Below are 22,416 nucleotides of genomic sequence, written 5' to 3'. Positions count from 1 at the left end.
ACTTAAGTTCATGGCACCCTTTTATTTTTCTCTGTTAAAGTAAGGGGATAATCCCGATATCTATCATTTGTTTTTATTGATTGATTAGATAATTAACTTGACTGAAATTAATTCACATTCAGCCAGACGTTGCTACTTATATTTTATTTTTGCTAGTAGTAAAAATCTAAAACTTCATTTCCTGTGAAATGAGTTTAAGGCATTAGGCATCAGCATACCCGTGAGGAACCTTTATGGAAAGCAGAGAAGTCCCTAAAATCTTGCCATCAGATCTCTTTTGGAGAAATAATTCAGAAGGCATAGTCAGGAAATCAGGAGAGTGGCCCTTTAGATGAAGAAGCTGGAACTCTGTTTGGGAGTCAGTGGAGGCAGAAGAACGTGTTGCTTCATCCCTGGCTTTTTTTAGATCTGACAGAGCCTACCTAATTCTAACGGTACAGTGTTGCTAGGCATGCCTTCTCCAGTATACTTTCTTTCTCTTTACATATTTTCTTTATCTTTTACTCAAGCCTTCTTTCTCTACTTTTTATTTTATAATTTCTAGGATATTTGTGGTGGTTTAATTAACTTTAACTATACCATAATCCAATATTTTTCAAAAGGAGTACTAATTGTATTTTGAGCAGGACTACTGTGTGTTAAATAGGACTGCCCTGTATATGGCAAGACAATTGGCATCTTGGTGCCTGGACACTAAGTGTTCTTAACCTGTGTCAATTATTGTAACTGAATGTGCCTCAACACGTTTTCAGATACTTATTAGAAAAGTGGTACTACCTGTGATAGAGAACTATTGCTTTAATTCTTCCTTTATATTCTGAAATTATTTCTATATCTGATAATATTTTTGATTGTGTTGCATTCTTTACTAGCATATTAATGTATTTTAATAGTGACTTTATGTACCAGGCCACTAAAAAAATTTATCCATTTAGGGGTCATTGTGGACATGATCATTAAAAAAATAATGGTGGAAAATAATTCCTTACCATTCTCTGTAAATTTTGTTTGCTGATGATAAAATATCCTTACATTCCCATGAAATAAGAATATAAAATATTTGTATAATTTATTAAATATAGTATATTATATTTATATATTCATTTACATGAACATAGTATATGAAATCCATATAAAATAAGTGTGTATTATTATTATTACATACATAATGTTAGGAGTATATGGTAGCTTACCATAGTTGGTACTGGATTTGTGAGTAATTTACTTCCTGGTTAAAAATTGTACGATCTGGTAATTTTTTTTTGAATTTGACTGTCTTCATAGTTTCTTCCCATAAGTACACAAATAAAGGTTACATTTCATTGACTGAATTATATTAACAATGTATTAATTATGAGCCTATTCATACTTATTTTCATATGATAAATGATTTGGGGAAACAAATATTACTTAAATCTATATATGAAGGACACTCAGTTTTGCTCAGTAGCAACTATTTTGATGACATACTCATGTTTTAATTCAATGTAATAATTATCAAGACGTCAATTTTTCCCAGGTATTTTACCAGGTCCTTCTTAGAACATGAAAATTAATTTTTTAAAAATCGTTCTTGCCTACAGAGTTTGCCATTTAATACTTACTGTAGAGTTTATTTCTTGAGGCAGTTTCACAAACTGTATGTTTCCTCCCCCTTTCATTCATCCTTGGGAATTCTGTTCTTTAAGGAGAGAGAGGAGCAGAAATATTCTGCCTATAAATCCTTTAACAAAAAGCAGGGTGGGGGGTAATAAGTCACTTACTTTTGAGAATCCTTACATTGCCACAATCCAAAATGTTAGTGATGTCTTACCTCCAGATTTTAAAGGTAAAGAAATGCTGCTTTAATGCTTTGTGTTTCCATAATTGACCTTTTTGTTTTTATATTTAAAGAAATATTCTATAAAGTACAACCCAGGATATGTGTTGGCCAGTCGCCTTGGAGTGAGTGGATACCTTGTTTCAAGGTTTACAGGAAGTATTTTTATTGGAAGAGGATCTAGGAGAAAGTAAGTTTATGTTAGAGAAATTTACTTAAAGTGACAGAAAAAAATTAAATAATAAAGATAAAATGGTTAATATTTCAGTATTTATTTTCTCTTATTAATTGCTCTGAATTTTCTTTAAAAATTATGCATAGATTCCTCTGATGGTGATCTTTTATCTAAATGGCACATGCTTTAGGTGGTTGGAAAGACAGTTCTTATTTTTAGCAGCTAACAAATTGAACCTTGAAAAAAGGTATCAGATGGTGTGTGTGAATCTCAATTATATATTTCCCTACATTTCCTTATTTCATTCTCCTCTCAATTACATAATCTATTTGTATGCTTTGTTGACTTGGGTTTTGAAGCCTTTCCTCTAGTTTTTCCACTACTGCTACTTTGGAAATAACCATGATAACTAAAACGTAGAAAACCAATCAAGACTAAACTTTTCTAAAAATTGAAAGCAAAGCTTTTTATTCTTTGAACAAAATTTTAAAACTTTTGTGTGTATGTGTGTGTGTGGTTTAAACTCAGCCCTCATGGAGACCATAAAGCAAATGTGGGTTTGAATCTCAAATTCAACAAAAAAAATGAGGAGGTACCTGGATATACTAAGAAAGTTGGAAGTGAATGGATGTATTCATCTGCAGCAGAACAGCTTCTTGCAGAGTACTTGGAGAGGTAAGTGCCTAGCAAGATCCTGCTAGGCATCCAGAAACGTAGGAATGTGATTAACTATTTTGCCTTGCTGATAAGAAAAATGTTTCCTTTAGTAAAATGTGACGTATGTTAATATAAACTTAATTTACTGTCATGAAGCATCCTAGCCACTAGTTACAATAGAGTAGAAAAATACTGTACTTATATTATTCAAAATTAAAAAGGATGATGAGAACTGGCCTCCTTTTAATTAAAAATTTCCTTAACTTACTATCGTAAGTTATTCACTACTCTGCATGTCTGTGTCAGTAGTAAGAGGATTGTTATGGATAAACAAAACAACTCTTGGCATAGTGAATTTTCTTAAAACTCCAGCTGGACAATAGATTACTATCCTAGAATCACTGAATTTAATTGCTGAAATAAATAGTCTAAGAAATCAACAAGTCTGAGCTCCTCGTTATAAAAATGAGAACTCTGAGTACCAAGATTTACTGAATTAGTGTCAACGATTCATAGGAAATGCTGTACTTCTGATTAGCAATTGAATGTTCTGTCCATTGTTCCACTGGTTTCTAACCTTCTTATATTTGAGGATCCCTGTATTAGTTTCCTAGAGCTGCCTTAACAAAATACCACAAACTGGTTGGCTTAAAACGACAGAAATTTATTGTCTCACAGTTCTGAACACCAGAGTCCAAAATCAAGATGTTGATAGGGCCATGCCTCCCCTGAAGGTGCTAGGGAAGGACCTGTTCCATACCTGTCTCCTAGCTTCCTGTAGCCTCACGAGTTTTGTTCCTTAGCCCATAGATGCATCACCCCAATCTTCCATCTTCACATGGTTTTCTCCTTATGTGTCTTCATATCATCTTTTTTTAAAATTTTATTGGAGTATAGTTGATTTACAATGTTGTGTTAGTTTCAGGTGTACAGCAAAATTATTCAGTTATACATATACATATATTCATTCATTTTTAGATAATTTTCTCTTACAGGTTATCACAGAATATTGAATAGAGTTCCCTGTGCTATACAGTATGTCCTTGTTGGTTATCTATCTTATATAAGTAGTGTGTGTATGTTCATCCCAAGCTCCTGATTTATCCCTCCCCGCCACATTTCCCCTTTGGTAACCATAAGTTTGTTTTGGATACCTGTAAGTCTGTTTCTGTTTTGTAAATAAGTACATTTGTATCATTTTTTTAAAAATTAGATTCCACATATGAGTGATATCATATATTTGTCTTTGTCTGACTTGCTTCACTTAGTATGATAATCTCTAGGTCCATCCATGTTACTGCAAGTGGCATTATTTCATTCTTTTTTATAGCTGAGTAATATTCGATTGTACATACGTACCACATCTTCTTTATCCATTTCTCTGTTGATGAACATTTAGTGTCCATACGTTTGTCCTCTACATCTGTGTCTCAATTTCTGCCCTGCAAACTGGTTCATCTGTAAAATTTTTCTAGGTTCCACATATATACAATAATATACAATATTTGTTTTCCTCTTTCTGACTTACTTCACGTTGTATGACAGTCTCTAGATCCATCCATGTCTCAACAAATGACCCAATTTTGTTCCTTTTTATGGATGAGTAATATTCCATTGTATATATGTACCACATCTTCTTTATCCATTTGTCTGTTGAAGGACATTTAGGTTGCTTCCATGACCTGGCTGTTGTAAATAGTGCTGCAATGAACACTGGGGTGCATGTGTCTTTTTGAATTATGGTTTTCTCAGGGTATATGCCCAGTATTGGGATTGCTGGGTCATATGGTAGTTCTATTTTTAGTTTTTTAAGGAACCTCTATACTCTTCTCCATAGTTGTTGTTCCAATTTACATTCCCACCAACAGTGTAAGAGGGTTCCCTTTTCTCCACACCCTGTCCAGTGTTTACTGTTTGTGGAATTTTTGCTGATGGCCATTCTGACCCATGTGAGGTAATACCTCATTCTAGTTTTGATTTACATTTCTCTGATAATTAGCGATTTGAGCATCTTTTCATGTGCTTTTTGGCCATCTTTATGTCTTCTTTGGAAAAATGTCTATTTAGATCTGCCCATTTTTTGATTGGGTTGCTTATTTTTTTGATATAGAGCTACATGAACTGTTTGTGTATTTTGGAGATTAATCCCTTGTCAGTCGCTTCATTTGCAAATATTTTCTCCCGTTCTAAGGGTTGTCTTTTCGTTTTGTTTATGGTTTCCTTTGCTGCATATCATCTTTCCTTTGTTTCTGTCTCTGTGCCCAAATTTCCCCTTTTTATAAGGACACCAGTCATATTGGATTAGGGCCTATCCTCATGACATTTTAGTTTGATTACTTCTTTTAAAATCCTATTTCAAAATAAAGTCAGATTCTGAGGTACTAGGAGTTGGGACTTCAGTTGGGGTGGGGGTGGGGGAGACACATTTCAACTGCATATTACCATCTAAAAATTTAGATAATTTCTTCTATTTACCTCCATGTTTCCTTAAAAATGTCATATTTAGACTGCTTTTTCTTGATTTTTCAACTTGACATATGCATTGATTTCATACCATGAATGATGAAGCTTTAGCTTTCTTTTACCAGCCCCACTCCCCATTCCCTTACCTCCCCTACACACATGAACACATTTCCCCTCTCATTATAGTTTTATCACAATTTTTTAAATTAAATCAGTTCTTAAGGTTTAGTTGATTAAGATAAATGTAAATGGTCACCTCTGGATCTTGTGGAGTATTACATTTCCTTTCTTGTACACACTTTTGTTCTTTTCTGTGTTGTTTATTCATTTGTTCTTATCTATGTTCACGTAACCAATGCGGCCCCAAACTCTGTGCCATAGCTGGAAAACTTAATACAGTCAAACAGGTCATGTGACCTCTCAGTTCCATTTTCTTCTTGTATACTTCCTCTTAAAACTGTCTTTCTTCCTGCTTCAGTGTGAACTAATTACTCTCCTGGGCTGTTGTACAGCTTTCATTCAAGTTTCTCTTTACTCTCATCCTAGGAATTCCCTTCACCATTCTTCTGCATAGGATTCCTTTATTTCCTGGCTTTCATGCTTTATTCCTTCTGATTTATGTCTCCATTTTGATGGAGCACTTACGCCAGTGGCTTCCTGAGAAAGCTTACATGTCTGGAAATTTCTTTAAACCTCCCTGATACTTGGTTGATAGCTCGCCTGGGTCTAGAATCCTAGATTGCAAATTATTTTCCTTCAGAATTTGAAAAGCACTGCTCCATTCTCATGTTTCCTTTGCTGCCAAGAAGCCTTGTGTTATTCTGATTCTTAATCTTGGTGCATGATCTGTTTTTCATTTTCTGAAACCTTTTTAGAATCTTCCCTTTACCAATACTATTTAATAATGTGAAGATGTGTGCCTTGGAATGGGTCTTTTTTCTTTCATTTTGCTGTTCAGCCCTTTCAAACTTGAAACTGATGCCCTTCCATTCTGAGAAACTTTCTTGTATTATTTCTTTGATAATTTCCTCCTCACCATTTTGTTGTTGTCATTCTCTCTTTCTAGGACTCTTTTTTTTTTTTTTTTTGCGGTACGTGGGCCTCTCACTGCTGCGGCCTCTCCCGTTGCAGAGCACAGGCTCCGGATGCTCAGGCTCAGCGGCCATGGCCCACGGGCCCAGCCGCTCCGCGGCATGTGGGATCCTCCCGGACCGGGGCACGAACCCGCGTCCCCTGCATCGGCAGGTGGACTCTCAACCACTGCGCCACCAGGGAAGCCCTAGGACTCCTTTTGATAGATGTTAGACCTTCTGGATTAATTCTCCTAGTTTTCTTATCTCTTTTCATCCGTTTTCTGTATTATACTCCTGTTCTACTCTGTGGGAGATTTCTTCAGCTTTAACTTATTTTTTATTTAATCATTTTTAATTTCTAGAAGTGTTTCCTTATTCTCTGGCATTCCTTTTTTTGTAGCATCTTGTTCTTATAATGAATGAAATGTCGTCTTGTATTTCTCTGAAGATAGTAATCTAGATTTTCTTCTATTCTTAATACTTTCTGTTTACTACAAATTGCTTTTTTTTCCTTTTGTGTTTGATTTGATCTCTCCTTTCATGTTAAAGATTTTTTTTTTTTTTTTTGGTCTTGTGGTTCTTTAGTGTCTTACCATATTTACTATTCAGTGATTAAAGAGCTGACTGGATGGACTTCCCTGGTGGTGCAGTGGTTGAGAGTCTGCCTGCTGATGCAGGGGGCACAGCTTCATGCCCCGGTCTGGGAAGATCCCACATGCTGCGGAGCAGCTGGGCCCATGAGCCATGGCCGCTGAGCCTGCACATCCGGAGCCTGTGCTTTGCAACAGGAGAGGCCACAACAGTGAGAGGCCCACGTACCGCAAAAAAAAAAAAAAAAAAAATGCTGACTGGAAATTTAATGTGCTTCAGTGCGGCTTCTCTGGTGGGACTTGGCTGTTTCAGCAGAGCATCTCCAAATATCACTACCTATATGTATATCTTTTCTCTTGAGCTGGGTACTTTGCCCAGAAAGGTATTCTGCAGCCTTTTTCTTGGAGGACAGATATGGAGAACAAAACTGACTTCCAGTGTTCTGGAAATTAACCAGAGTAAGGGGGTCTCATTACATAGTGGATACTGTGGTACACACCCAGATGTCTCTTCACGACTCAGGACCTATTCCCTGGGCAGCAGGAATGCTGCTGTCTCACAGCCCTCAGCAGTGAGCCCTCTTCAGGAATTGCCCGACAGAAGAGAACTGCCTCACCTAAAGTTATGTCCCTTTCCCACAACAGCCACACATCCAGTACCTCATCAACAAGAAGATGTAAAGGCTCAGCCAACCTGATTGCCCCAGTTCAGGATAAGTCTGAGGAGCCATCCTACTTTGAGATCTCTATGCTACTGGCCAAGGAGTTCATTAAGATTGAACCACAGCCCAACTTCTCCCTGTGCCCAATTCCCCTTCCTTCTTTCCCTTCCACAGGTGTTATTTCCACAGAACACACTAATAAACTTTGTCCATGTTTATCTCCATCTCAGAGTCTGCTTCTTAAAGATGTTATACTTCCTAGCCTGCTTCCTAGTGGCATGTTGTATAGTAATATTTTCAGTGATCCCCTGTTTTCAGTAGGGCACCTATCCTCTCTTCCTCATGCCCCACCCATCCAGTTTCCTGTGCCTGGATTACCCAATGCTCGAGCAGCCCCCATTTAGCCTCTCTGAAAGTAAACTACATGATTTACGCTGAGGTGGAGGTGACTGCCTAACTGCTTATTATACAAAATTTTCAACTAAAAGCCTGTTAAACCCACCCCATACTGCAGCATCAAAATGTACGGAGCCCATATCTCCTGAGCTTTTGCAGACTTCCACAGTTCACATCCACTTGCTTCTTGTTGACTTCCCACCCTGGTGACTTAGGGTACAGCTTATTCCTACCTGTCAAGTCAGTTCATACGTATCTATTCAGTTTTCAGTTTCTAAAATTTTGTTAACTCGACATGTACTATCAGATTCTCTGCTTCTCTCTTCATCTGTCTTTATAGGTCCATGCCCTTTTTTATACTTTACTATTCTTTTAGCAGGCTGGGAAGGGAGCAGAAATAAGCACATGTGTTCAGTCTGCTACGTGTATTTGAAAGTACTACAGTACACTGTTAGAGAACAGTGGAATTTTGAGGAATATCCGAAGAAACTTTTAATGGATTTTCATTTGCTCTTTTGTGGTGTGCTCTAGCTTTATTGTGAAAACTAGAAAATGAACCTGTATACATTATTTTTGTCCATTTATCACCTGTCATTATAGTCTAAGAGGGATAGAGTCAGTAATTGAATCATCATAGTTTCAATTATAAAAATTTCAATTATAAAAATCATAGTTTAATTATACTTAAGAATTGAATCATTTCTCCCTCATCTTTTTTTGAGGACCTATGAATACTATCAATCTTTTGGTCTCTATCCCTTATATGTGTACATAATTAGTCCTCAGTATATTTAATATATCCCCTTAAGATCCAGAAATTTGATAGGAAGTTTATATGAAATTAGCCATATTTTTAAAAGCAGTATTTTTGTTTGTTTGTTCGGCTAGAGCTCCAGAACTGTTTAGTTATATAGCCAAAAATAGCCAAGAGGATGTGTTCTATGAAGACGACATTTGGCCTGGAGAAAATGAGAACGGGTAAGCAAAATTTATGAGATTTATTGCCACATAGTTCAACTTAGTGGTTCTACTGAAGGGTAGTAGTTAGTTTATCAAGAATTTATATTACTCTTGGGGGGAGGGTTTTGTATTGTTTTGTTCTTGCTTTAAGATCTTAATATAATTTTTTATTTCATTTATATCAGTAAAGTACTTTTAAACTAATTTTTGTGTTTCTTTATAATTACTGAGAAATAACATGTCCATGTTTATATTGGATTCATAATTAGCCCCAATTAAGTGGTGTGATTGATTATATATTTGATATCTTTTATAATTCATAGCCCTCAGAAAGTTCATATCAGGCCTTTTATATAAACCCTCAGAAAGTTTCAATTAATGTGAAAAAATTATTGTTTTTAATATAGTGCTGAGAAAGTTCAAGAAATTATTACTTGGCTAAAGGGACATCCTGTCAGTACTTTGTCTCGTTCTTCTTGTGATTTACAAATTCTGGATGCAGCTATTGTTGAGAAAATTGAAGAAGAAGTTGAAAAGTGCAAGGTACTAATTTTCAATAACGAAGATTACTGATGAGATTTGAAGTTAAATGAACTACATGTTATCTACAAATAATTTATTTGTATTTCAATCAGATAAAACATATACTTAGTGATTCTAAATTATGTCAAAATATTCTGTAATTTAAAAAAATATTCCAGCCTTTTCCAGTGTCCATGAAGTTTGTCTAAATAAATATAAATGCACATCTTTTTTCTTTTGGCCGCACCCTGTGGCATGTGGGATCTTAGTTCCCTGACCAGGGATCGAACCCATGCCCCTTTCATTGGGAGCATGGAGTCTTAACCACTGGAACACCAGGGAAGTCCCTAAAGCCATAGCATTTAAATTTTATGTCCTTGTAGTGTTTCTAATTTTAAGAATTAATATTTTCTGAGTCTAGTCAATAGAAAGTTTGTGATTGAGAAATAAGGTTAATTCCCTATTCTTTCCTATTCTAAGTTCTTTAAAAGATACAGTTCATCTTTTTATAGAACATAAAAATTATATTTATTTCACTTTTATTTCCCACTGATAAACTCATTCAATTACTAAGTATTTTTGAAATCCCACTTAAACTATCCTTTATGTCTTGATTTTAAAAAGCAGTAACCTGTGTAGGCTTAACTGTTGTATCTGTTTTGATTCCCAATCTTGATGCAATAGAAAATGGGTTAATTTTATTCCTTTTTTTAACTTACAATTTTATTTTTCATATATTTGCCTTTTTATTAAAATGATGTTGCTTTCCTAACACAGTGCTCTCTTGTTTGAACTAATAGCAGAGTAAGTTAAGAACTGGTCTCTCACGTCATTTTCCCCCATCCCTCTTTCAGTACTTAAAACCTTAGGCAAGATAGTTAACCTTTCCATGCCTCCATTTCCTGATTGGTAAAATAAGAATAAAATAGTCCTCATATAGTCCTCAAAAGAATTAACTGAGTTAATACATATAAACTCCTAATAATGCCTAGCTATTATTAATGCTTAATAATACTTAGCTATTATTATTTGAATTCTCTTATGACATGCTCAAGAGCTATGAATTTGGTCTGGAAAATCACCACTAGATGACTCTTTAAGAAAAAATGTAAGGCTCAGAGCCAAGAGTTTGATATTTTGAAAGGTTAATGATATTCAGCTGAGGATAGAAAGCCTGCATTTCTTTTTAATTGTCTTTCAATGTAAAGTCTATTTGTCCAGTATGGTTTTTGAAATGAGTTTTCCACTTAACAAAAGTTTATAGCTTTAAGCCCTCAAATTTTATTTGAACCCATTTGGATGCAGAGCTTTCTAAAATGTTTTACACATTCTCCCCTTACTTTGCAAACTGAAGATACACATACAAAGTTGTAGTCTATTATTTTGATTACAACATTTTTTAAATGTATGTACATATAGATAAGACAGGACTTTTTTATTAAACCTGTTAATGAGTCAAGGAGGAGCAGTTATGAGTGACTTTTTTTTTTTCCCTTTTCAGTGTTATAATGTTATTAGGGTAATAAAGAAAAGAAGGAGAAAAAACTAAAAAATGAACATAACATTCTGAATATAATTTAAACTTTTCTTTTTAATGCAGGGTCATCATTAAAAGTATTCCTAGTTTTCTTATTGACAGTGGTTCCCAAACTCAGCTAATTGTCAAAATTACTGGAGGAGCTTTTTAAAAAACATGCATTCTGGACTCTACCCTCAGAGCAGTACTTCTTGAACTTTGCAAATGAATCACTGGGGGATCTTGATAAAATACAGATTCTGATTCAGTAGCTCTAGGATGAGCAGCTCTTGATATTCTGCATTTCTAGCAAGCTCCCAGGTGATCACAGTTTCAGTAGTCATTCCCCAGAACTTCTCGTTTTAGTAGCTGTGGGTTGGGGCCTATAGTGAAAATGCCCTAGTCTATTAATTTGCCTAATGAGTCAGGTTTGAATGCCATATTTTCTAATCAATGCTGTAATTATAGTAATAATGCCTAGGGATGTGTTAGATCATATGGATTGTTTTTTCATATGCAATCCTCCAGGCACAGTTCTTGTGTCTGCTTTTTTAAATTACTTTAAATCTTTTCTCATATTCTTTTTTCTTGCTATTGTCAGTAGGCACCAGTTGTACTCTATCAGTACTTCTAGTCTGCTATGCCCTGGAAACATAGACACCTTGTCAGTAAGACCTTCACTTTTCACCCTATTTAAAATTTCAGTCTCTCCCCACACTGCTGATCCCCCTTCTCTGCTTTATATTCCTCTATGCTTTTTATCTTCAAACATGCTATTTTTTTCCCCTTAGTTCGTTTCTTGTATGTCTCCTGCAACTAGAATAGAAGAACAGTTCACTGTTCTATCTCCAGTACGTAAATCAATAAATGGCACATAAATAGAACTCAGTAAATATTTATTGATAGATAGAAATGAAATATCTCTATAATAAAAGAAAATAGACTCTGTTTAAAGGCTGGAGCATTTTACAGTATATAAATACAAGAACTCTATAGTACATGGACTCTGTAGCTTAGGGCTGTTTTGTGCCCTTTTGTACTTATGTCCATAAGCTATAGTCTAAAAATAGGTGACTATCATTACAAGTAAACTGCTGCCATTTTTCCTATCAGGTAAGAATTCACTTTTTGAAAATATTTAATGTAAATCGTAGTAATGGATTGCAATGGTTATAAAGTATTCTCACTTTTTTTTTTACACAGTATATTTTTCCCTGTTAATTTTTTTTAATAGATCTTTATTGGAGTATAATTGCTTCACAATACTATGTTAGTTTCTGTTGTACACCAAAGTGAATCAGCCATATGCATACATATGTCCCCATATCCCCTCCCTCTTGAGCCTCCCTCCCATCCTCCCTATTCCACCCCTCTAGGTCATCGGAAAGCACCGAGCTGATCTCCCTGTGCTATGCTGCTGCTTCCCACTATCTAACTATTTTACATTCGGTAGTGTATATATTGTCAATGGTACTCTCACTTCACCCCAGCTTCCCCCACCCACCCTGTGTCCTCAAGTCCATTCTCTATGTCTACATCTGTATTCCTGCCCTGCAACTGGGTTCATCCGTACCATTTTTTTTTTCCTAGATTCCATATATATGTGTTAGCATACGGTATTTGTTTTTCTCTTTCTGACTTACTTCACTCTATTGACAGACTCTGGGTCCATCCACCTCACTACAAATAACTCAATTTTGTTTCTTTTTATGGCTGAGTAATATTCCATTGTATACATGGGTCACATCTGTTCTTTTATAAAGTGAAAGGTTTTTTTTTTTTTAATTTATATTTTATTTTTGGCTGCATTGGGTCTCTGTTGGGACATGGGCTTTTCTCTAGTTGCAGCGAGCGGGGGCTACTCTTCATTGTGGTGTGCGTTGTGGTGCGGTGGCTTCTCTTGCTGCGGAGCACGGGCTCTAGGCACGTGGGAGGCACGTGGGCTCAGTAGTTGTGACTCGCGGGCTCTAGAGCGCAGGCTCAGTAGTTGTGGCGCACGGGCTTAGTTGCTCCGCGGCACGTGAGATCTTCCCGGGCCAGGGCTCAAACCCGTGTCCCCTGCATTGGCAGGCGGATTCTTAACCGCTGTGCCACCAGTGAAACCCGCCACGTCTTCTTTATCCATTCATCTGTCAATGGATATTTAGGTTGCTTCCATGTCCTGGCTATTGTAAATAGAGCTGCAATGAACATTTTGGTACGTGACTCTTTTTGAATTATGGTTTTCTCAGGGTATATGCCCAGTAGTGGGATTCCTGGGTCATATGGTAGTTCTATTTTTAGTTTTTTGTTTTTTTTTTTTTTTTTTTGCAGTACGTGGGCCTCTCACTGTTGTAGCCTCTCCCATTGCGGAGCACAGGCTCCAGATGCACAGGCTCAGCGGCCATGGCTCACAGACCCAGCCACTCCACGGCATGTGGGATCTTCCCAGACAGGGGCACGAACCCGTATCCCCTGCATCGGCAGGTGGACTCTCAACCACTGTGCCACCAGGGAAGCCCTCTATTTTTAGTTCTTTAAGGAACATCCATATGGTTCTCCATAGTGGTTGTATCAATGTACATTCCCACCAACAGTGCAGGAGGGTTCCCTTTTCACCACACCCTTTCCAGCATTTATTGTTTCTACATTTTTTGATAACTGCCATTCTGACTGGTGTGATGTGATACCTCGTTGTAGTTTTGATTTGCATCTCTCTAATAGTGATGTTGAGCATCTTTTCACGTGGCTCTTGGCCATCTGTATGTCTACCTTGGTGAAATGTGTGTTTAGGTCGTCTGCCCATTTTTTAATTGGATTGTTTGTTTTTTTGATATTGAGCTCCATGAGCTGTTTGTATATTTTGGACATTAATCCTTTGTTGTTTCATTTGCAAGTATTTTCTCCCATTCTGAGGGTTGTCTTTTTGTCTTGTTTATGGTTTGCTTTGCTGTGCAAAAGATTTTAAGTTTAATTAAGTCCCATTTACTTATTTTTGTTTTTATTTCCGTTACTCAAGGAGGTGGATCAAAAGAGATCTTGCTGTGGTTTATATCAAAGCGTATTTTTCCTACGTTTTCCTCTAAGAGTTTTATATTGTCTGGTCTTACATTTAGGTCTTTAATCCATTTGGAGTTTATTTTTGTGTATGGTGTTAGGGAGTGTTGTAGTCTAGTTCTTTCATATGTAGCTATGCAGTTTTCCCAGCACCACTTATTGAAGAGGCTATTTTTTCTCCATTGAATGTTTTTGCCTCCTTGTCATAAATTAGGTGACCATATGTGCGTGGGTTTATCTCTGGGCTTTCTATCCTGTACCATTGCTCTGTATTTCTGTTATTGTACCAGTACCATATTGTCTTGATTACTGTACCTTTGTGGTATATAGTTTGAGGTCAGGGAGCCTGATTCCTCGAACTCTGTTTTTCTTTCTCAAGATTGCTTTGGCTATTCGCGGTCTTTTGTGTTTCCATACGAATTGTAAAATTCTCTGTTCTAATTCTGTGAAGAATGCCATTGGTAGTTTGATAGGGATTGCACTAAATCTGTAGATAGCTTTGGGTAGTATAGTTATTTTCACAATATTGATTCTTGCAATCCAAGAACATGGTATATTTCTCCATCTATTTGTGTCATCTTTGATTTCTTTCATCAGTGTTTTATAGTTTTCTGAGTACAAGTCTTACACCTCCTTAGGCAGGTTTATTTCTAGGTATTTTATTCTTTTTGTTGTGATGGTAAATTGTATTGTTTCCTTAATTTCTCTTTCTGATTTTTTGTTGTTGGTGTATAGGAATGCTAGAGATTTCTGTGCATTAATTTTGTATCCTGCAACCTTACCAAATTCATTGATTAGTTCTAGTAGTTTTCTGGTGGCATCATTAGGATTTTCTATGTATAGTATCATGTCATCTGCAAACAATGACAGTTTGACTTCTTCTTTTCCAATTTGTATTCTTTTTATTTCTTTTTCTTCTCTGATTGCCGTGGCTGAGATTTCCAAAACTGTGTTGAATAAGAGTGGCGAGAGTGGACATCCTTGTCTTGTTCCTGATCTTAGTGGAAATGCTTTCAGTTTTTCACCATTGAGCATGATGCTTGCTGTGGGTTTGTCATATATGGCCTTTATTATGTTGAGGTAGGTTCCCTCTATGCCAATTTTCTGGAGAGTTTTTATCATAAATCGGTGTTGAATTTTGTCAAAAGCTTTTTCTGCATCTGTTGAGATGGTTTTTATTCCTTAATTTGTTAATGTGGTGTACCACATTGACTGATTTGCGTATATTGAAGAATCCTTGCATCCCTAGGATAAATCCCACTTGACCATGGTGTATGATCCTTTTAATGTGTTGTTGAATTCTGTTTGCTAGTATTTAGTTCAGGATTTTTGCATCTATGTTCATCAGTGTATTCATCTATAATTTTCTTTTTTTGTGATATCTTTTTCTGGTATTGATATCAGGGTGATGGTGGCTTCGTAGAATGAATTTGGGAGTGTTTCTCCCTCTGCAATTTTTTGGAAGAGTTTGAGAAGGATCGATGTTAGCTCTTTTCTAAATGTTTGATGGAATTTGCCTGTGAAGCCATCTGGTCCTGGACTTTTGTTTGTTGGAAGATTTTTAATTAGGGTTTCAATTTCAGTGCTTGTGATTGGTCTGTTTATATTTTCTAATTCTTCCTGGTTTAGTCTTGGAAAATTGTACCTTTCCAAGAATTTGTCCATTTCTTCGTGGTTGTCCATTTTATTGGCGTATAGTTGTTTGTAGTAGTCTCTTATAATCCTTTGTATTTCTGCGGTGTCAGTTTTGATTTCTCCCTTTGCATTTCTAATTTTACTGATTTGTATCCTCTCCCTTTTTTTCTTGATGAGTCTGGCTAAGGGTTTATCAATTTTGTTTATCTTCTCAAAGAACGAACCTTTAGTTTTATTGATCTTTGCTATTGTTTTCTTCATTTCTATTTCATTTATTTCTGCTCAGATTTTTATGATTTCTTTCCTTCTACTGATTTTGGGTTTTCTTTATTCTTCTTTCTGTAATTGTTTTCAGTGTAAGTTTAGATTGTTTATTTGAGATTTTTCTTGTTTCTTGAGGTGAGATTGAATTGCTATAAACTTCCCTCTTGGAACTGCTTTTGCTGCATCCCATAGGTTTTGGGTCATCGTGTTTTCGTTGTCATTTGTTTCTATGTATTTTTTTATTTCTTCTTTGATTTCTTCAGTGATCTCTTGGTTATTTAGTAATGCACTGCTTAGCCTCCATGTATTTGTGTTTTTTACAGTTTTTTTTCCTGTAATTGATTTCCAGTCTCATAACGTTGTGGTCAGAAAAGACGCTTGATACGATTTCAGTTTTCTTAAATTTTCCGGGGCTTGATTTGTGACCCAAGATGTGATCTATCCTGGAGAATGTTCCATGTGCACTTGAGAAGAAAGTGTATTCTGCCACTTATGGGTGGAATGCTCTATAAATACCAATTAAATCTACCTGGTCTATTGTGTTATTGAAAGCTTGTGTTTCCTTATTTATTTTCTGTTTGGATGATCTTTCCATTGGTGTAAGCGAGGTGTTAAAGTCCCCTACTATTGTGTTACTGTCGATTTCTCCTTTTGTGGTTGTTAGCATTTGCCTTATGTATTGAGGTGCTCCTATGTTGGGTGCATAAACATTTTTTTTTTACTTTATTTTATTTTTGGCTGCGTTGGGTCTTCGTTGCCGTTAGCGGGCTCACTCTAGTTGCGGCGAGCGAGTGCTACTCTTTGTTGTGGTGCATGGGCTTCTCATTACACTGGCTTCTCTTGCTGTGGAGCACAGGCTCTAGGCTTGCGGGCTAAGTAATTGTGGCACATGGGCTCAGTAGTTGTGGCTCACGGGCTCTAGAGTGCAGGCTCAATACTTGTGGTGCACGGGCTTAGTTGCTTCACGGCATGTGGAATCTTCCCGGGCCAGGGCTCTAACCCGTGTCCCCTGCACTGGCAGGCGGATTCTTAACCACTGTGCCATGAGGGAAGCCCCATAAACATTTATAATTGTTATATCTTCTTGGATTGATCCTTTTATCATTATGTAGTGTCCCTCCTTATCTCTTGTAACAGTCTTTATTTTAAAGTCTGTTTTATCAGACACAAGTATTGGTACTCCAACTGTCTTTTGATTTCCATTTGCATGGATATCTTTTTCCATCCCTTCACTTTCAGTCTGTATGTGTCCCTAGGTCTGAAGTGGGTCTCTTGTAGACAGCATATATATGGGTCTTGTTTTGGTATCTATTCAGCCAGTCTGTGTCTTTTGGTTGGGGCATTTAATCCATTTACATTCAAGGTTATTGTCAATATGTATATTCCTATTACCATTTTCTTAATTGCTTTGGGTTTGTTTTTGTGGGTCTTTTTCTTCTCTTGTGTTTTCCACCTAGAGAAGCTTCTTTAGCATTTGTTGTAAAGCTGGTTTGGTAGTGCTGAATTCTCTTAGCTTTTGCTTGTCTGAAAAGCTTTTGATTTCTCCATGGAATCTGAATGAGATTCTTGCTGGGTAGAGTAATCTTGGTTGTAGGTTTTTCTCTTTTATCACTTTAAGTATATCCTGCCACTCCCTTCTGGCCTGCAGAGTTTTTGCTGAAAAATCAGCTGATAACCTTATGGGGATTTCTTTTTATGTTATTTTTTGTTTTTCCCTTGCTGCTTTTAATACTTTTTCTTTGAATTTAATTTTTGTTACTTTGATTAGTATGTATGTGTCTTGGTGTGTTATTCCTAGGGTTTATCCTGTATGAAATTCTCTTTGCTTCCTGGGCTTGGGTGACTGTTTCCTTTCCCACGTTAGGGAAGTTTTCGACTATAATCTCTTCAAATATTTTCTCAGACCCTTTCTTTTTCTCTTCTTCTTCTGGGACCCCTATAGTTCAATTGTTGGTGGATTTAGTGTTGTTCCAGAGGTTTCTGAGATTGTCTTCAATTCTTTTCATTCTTTTTTCTTTATTCTGCTCCTCGGCAGTTATTTCCACCATTTTGTCTTCCAGCTCACCTATTTGTTCTTCTGTCTCAGTTATTCTGTTACTGATTCCTTCTAGTGTATTTTTCATTTCAGTTATTGTGTTGTTCATCTATGTTTGTTTGTTCTTTAGTCCTTCTAGATCTTTGTTAAACATTTCTTGTATTTTCTCAATCCATGCCTCCATTCTGGTTCTGAGCTTCTGGATCATCTTTACTCTCATAACTCTGAATTCTTTTTCAGCTAAATTGCCTATTTCCTCTTCATTTATTTGGTCTTGTAGGTTTTTACCTTGCTCTTATGTCTGTGACATATGTTTTTGCCGTCTCTCTCTCTCTTTTTTTGTTTTTTTTTTTTTTTTACTGAGCAGGATTGTGTTCCTGGTTGTTTGGCCTGAGGCTTCCAACACTGGAGTTTGTAGGCTGTTGGGTAGAGCTGGGTCTTGGTGCTGAGATGAGGAACTCGTGAGACCTCACTCCAATGAATATTCGCTGGGGTCTAAGGTTCTCTGTTAGTCCAGTGGTTCCATCACAGAACTCCCACCACAGGAGCTTCAGCCCGACCCCTGGCTCATGAACCAAGATCCCGCAAGCCAAATGGGTGGCAAAAAAAGAGAGAGAGAGAACAATAACAAAGTAAAAGATAAAATTAGACTAGGAAGCTAACAGATATATTAGAAAGAATATAAAAATAAAAATATAGATGAATCAACAACTGGAAGGTACAACAGTACAATTGTAAAAAGGAGGCGGAGGGAAAAGAGGGAAAAAAAAAGGCAGGGGTGGAGGCCTTGGCTGTGGAGGGCGGGGCCTAAGCAAGGGCAAGGTTTGGGCAGTGGGTGGGGCCTGTGCTCAGGATCCACAGGGCCGGAAAAGGCCCTCAGGGCTGTGTGGGGTGGAGGGTGGGGCTTAGGCTCAAAGGAACAGGAGGGACCCAGGCGTACCCCCCACCCCTGGTCTCAGAGGGCAGGGGCCTCACCTGGGAGCCCAGCAGGCTCCCTGAGCCTGATTGGGAGGGGCAAACTCCCTCTGCTCCCCTCCCACTCCTCCTGGAGGGCCCCTCCCGCCTGCCTCGCCTGATCTCCCCAGCCTCCCTCCTGTGCCCCCACAGCCTGGAGGGGGCTTTGGAGAGCAGGGTCCAGCTTGGGAGCTCAGCAGGCTCCCTGTGCCCGCATGGGTGGGGCAAACAGCCTCTGCTCCTCTCCCATTACTCCCAGAGGGCCCGTCCCTCCTGCCTATCCTGCTCTCCCCAGCCTCCCTCCTATGCCTCTAGGACCCACGTGGCCTGAAGGAGGCATTGGTGGGGGGAGCTACCGGCCTGGGAGCTCAGCAGGCTCCCTGGGCCAGAGTGGGCCGGGTGATCGCCCTCTGCTCCTTTCCTGCTCCTCTTGGAGGGCCCCTCCTGCCTGCCTTTCCTGATCTCCCTGGCCTCAGGGGCACCCATCCTGTCAGGCCTCCACTTCTCCTCCCCCCTGAGTTCCCCCACCTTGGGCGTCAGGGTCCCCCACCAGCGGCCGGCAGGCACCCTAGTTGTGGGGCGATGCTAACTTGGCATCTTCCCACACTGCCATCTTGACTCCTATTCTCACATTTTTATTAGGTAGAACAGGTAATATTATTTCCATCTTACAGATTGAAGGAAGCTGGTGCTTAAGTGTGAGGTCACAGAATTAACAAGTAGCAAATAGAGGAGAAAACTCTTCTTCTGGCATTTTTAGATAGTCAAAAATTTAAACACCAAAGCCAGTTTCCAAAAGCAAGGACTTTGTATCAATGTTACCTTAATTTTTATAAGTAGCCACAAAACCCAAAGTATTGACATAGATCAATACTTTATACCTGTTTTTCCTTTACTATTAATCTTTATTGACCATTATATACAATTCTTCTTAGGATAAAAAGGCATTTGAATAGGATAGCATTTACATAAAGTTCAAAACTGACACGTATAATCTTTAGTGTTAGAAATAAGGTTACATTGGGGAGGGGTAGTAACTGGAAGACAATACAAGGGTTCCCTATTTTTAATTTCTTTTTTCAAGTTCTTTTATGTTGTGCTTAGTAGTGTTCTGTTTCTTGAACTGAGTGTGGATATACATACATATGCTTATACTATAAAAATTCGTCAGATTTTATACTTATAAGTTTGCATTTTTCTATATGTCTTATATATCAACAAAAAAATTTTACTTTAAAAAATGTAAGAATTTATTTATTCATCCTTGCTTGCATCTAAAGAAATTCACAAATCTTAAAATTACTCATTTCTTTTGGCTTTTTAACATTCAGGCATGTCCACATACTGAAAAATAATTTTAATATTTTCAAATTCTTCTTTCCTCAGCAAAGAAAGAATAATAAGAAGGTTCGAGTGACAGTGAAGCCCCATTTGCTATACAGAGTAAGTTTCCTGTCAGAGAATTCAAAGTTGTTGTTTTTGCTTTGAAAGTATAGAAGGAACAAAATGTTTTCAATACATTAGTAGAAAAACGTCTTAAAATTAGAGTTAATAATAATAATTAAATCTTTCTTCTCTTCAGCCTTTAGAACAGCAACATGGAGTCATTCCTGATCGGGATGCAGAGTTTCGTCTCTTTGACCGAGTTGTAAATGTGAGAGAGAACTTTTCCGTTCCAGTTGGCCTTCGGGGCACCATCATAGGAATTAAAGGGGGTAATAACTCAATATTTGACGTGTCTCCAGCTGCGTTTATATTGTAGAGTGAAACACAAACTTGTGTGTCTTATACGTAAGCAGTAAGCAACTATAAATCAGGAAAAACACTAAATCCTTTTATGTTTTAGTTAAGTTTTTTCCAGCTTTAGGTTTTCAGAGAAAATTCTTCTTATCTTGTGTAATCATCTGGGAAGTGATTAAAACGTGGGGAATTTGAGGAATGGCTGCTGAAAATTTGGTAGCTTATGTGTAGCACATTAAAATTATCTAAAACCTTAGAATACATACTTGTGTTTTCATGAAACTAAGACAAACATTTCATCGGGCTTCATCTAACCTTGTTCAGGGCTTTACCTTAATTGTCATTGTAATCTCTTGGTATCTGTGGAGAAATAAACAAACATGGTGCTTCAGCTTATTTGTGGTTAAAAGATTTGCATATTTATTTGAATTTTATGAATACAACTAGATATTGTATGTAAAACAGACCTACCAAGCTGTTGTATAACAATGTGCATATAGTTAACACTACAATACTATACATTTAAAAATGGTTACAATGATAAATTTTATATGTTTTTTACAAAAAAAGAAAAAGAAAGAAAAATGAGAGTATGGAAAGAAAAGGGAAGAATTAGCTAAGGATCTAAAAATACCTCAAAGGGATGCCTGGAGCGAGTAGCTTTGCAGCATAGATTCCAAAAAAAGTCAACCCAACATGAAGCAGCAAATCAGGTACCTAGAGGTCAGAGCGCTGGCAGCACTGTCCCTCCATATCCCAGGCACTCAGCCTTGGTCTCACTGCCAGAAAGAAGGAAGAGCAGACAGGCCATGAGCCTAAGAGAGCTGCTTATTTATTGCCAACAGTGTGCCCAGCACTTTTACACTTTACATTTAACCCTCCCAACCACCTGAGAGGGAGATATTATTTCCTCGCCTAAGAGTTTATGTGACTTGCCCGAATTTACACAAATAAGTGGCAGAGCTGGGATTTGAACTCTGTGCCCTGTTTCTTTTCTAACTTTGAGCAGTGGTTCTCCACATTTGCACATCTTCTTGGGGTCTGCCTCTAAAAAGAGAATTTTCTTCCCTGATTTTTCTTTGAATTTTTTTGGATACATTTCTGGTGCTGAAAATGGAGGCGGGAAGGTTAAGTAGGTTAAGCCCAGGCTAAGTATGTTAAGGGTCAGATGGGTGCAATGAAGCAACCCTCCTGCTGCTATCTGTTCAGCCTTAGGCATTGGCAGTTCAAATGTTGAGCTTATTGGATTGTACTCTAATTAGATTGTCCTGAAAAAGCCTTAGGACTCTGATAACATAGAAGTTTCCTTTCTTCTGACAACCCCTGTCAGTAGTAGTGACCACTTGGAATTTTGTCTTGACAAAAATTTTAAAGCTACATCTACTCTGAGTGGAAAAAGCTCTGTCATTGATTAACCATGTCTGCCATGGACATGGAATATAAAGGGAAATATTTGTCTTACTGCCTTCAGCTGATAACCTCATCTCCATTGTCATCTCCACTAAAGGGGGTGAACAATCCTCTTGTCAATAATCTTTTGAGTAAGTGGTTTCTCCCTCAGACGGGAAACAGGAACTTAGAAAGTGGACCTTAAGCCTTCAGAGGAGAAACTCCTGCCTCCCATTGAGCCCCACTTTCTTGGGTTTAGATTTTAGGTAAAAGTGTCAGGTGAAAGGTACAGCCAGATGGGGGAGAATGAGTAAGCTCTGCAGGCCTGGTTTCATTTGGGCAATGAGGGACCAAGAATGAGGGAAACATCCCCCAACCCCTAACATAGTATCAGGTATGGTATTAGCGTTCTCCTGAGAAACAGAACCAATAGCATGGAAAGGGGTGGGGATAGAGATGGGGAGAGAGAGAGAGAGAGAGAGAGACAGTCAATTGTGAAGTTATGTGATAGACTTATTAATTTGAGCTTA

The 22,416-nt window shown here is 37.6% G+C and overlaps 1 protein-coding gene across 6 annotated transcripts in view; it reads left to right on the top strand.

Annotated features, from left to right (window-relative positions):
- The window catches only part of XRN1 (5'-3' exoribonuclease 1), a 102,018-nt gene that overhangs the window by 49,192 nt on the left and 30,410 nt on the right, over positions 1–22,416 (top strand). For all 6 annotated transcript variants that reach the window (XM_032630214.1, XM_032630213.1, XM_032630211.1 and 3 more), the window contains 6 exons: positions 1,894–2,009; positions 2,523–2,669; positions 8,724–8,813; positions 9,203–9,338; positions 20,144–20,200; positions 20,340–20,472. In XM_032630214.1, the coding sequence (XP_032486105.1) occupies positions 1,894–2,009; positions 2,523–2,669; positions 8,724–8,813; positions 9,203–9,338; positions 20,144–20,200; positions 20,340–20,472 (679 nt within the window). The remainder of the gene's footprint in view (positions 1–1,893; positions 2,010–2,522; positions 2,670–8,723; positions 8,814–9,202; positions 9,339–20,143; positions 20,201–20,339; positions 20,473–22,416) is intronic.

The sequence above is a fragment of the Phocoena sinus genome, chromosome 4 (genome assembly GCF_008692025.1).
Source record: "Phocoena sinus isolate mPhoSin1 chromosome 4, mPhoSin1.pri, whole genome shotgun sequence".
Taxonomy (NCBI): Eukaryota; Metazoa; Chordata; class Mammalia; order Artiodactyla; family Phocoenidae; genus Phocoena; species Phocoena sinus.
Note: the sequence above shows the minus strand (reverse complement) of the source record. Positions and strands in the feature narration are given on the sequence as shown.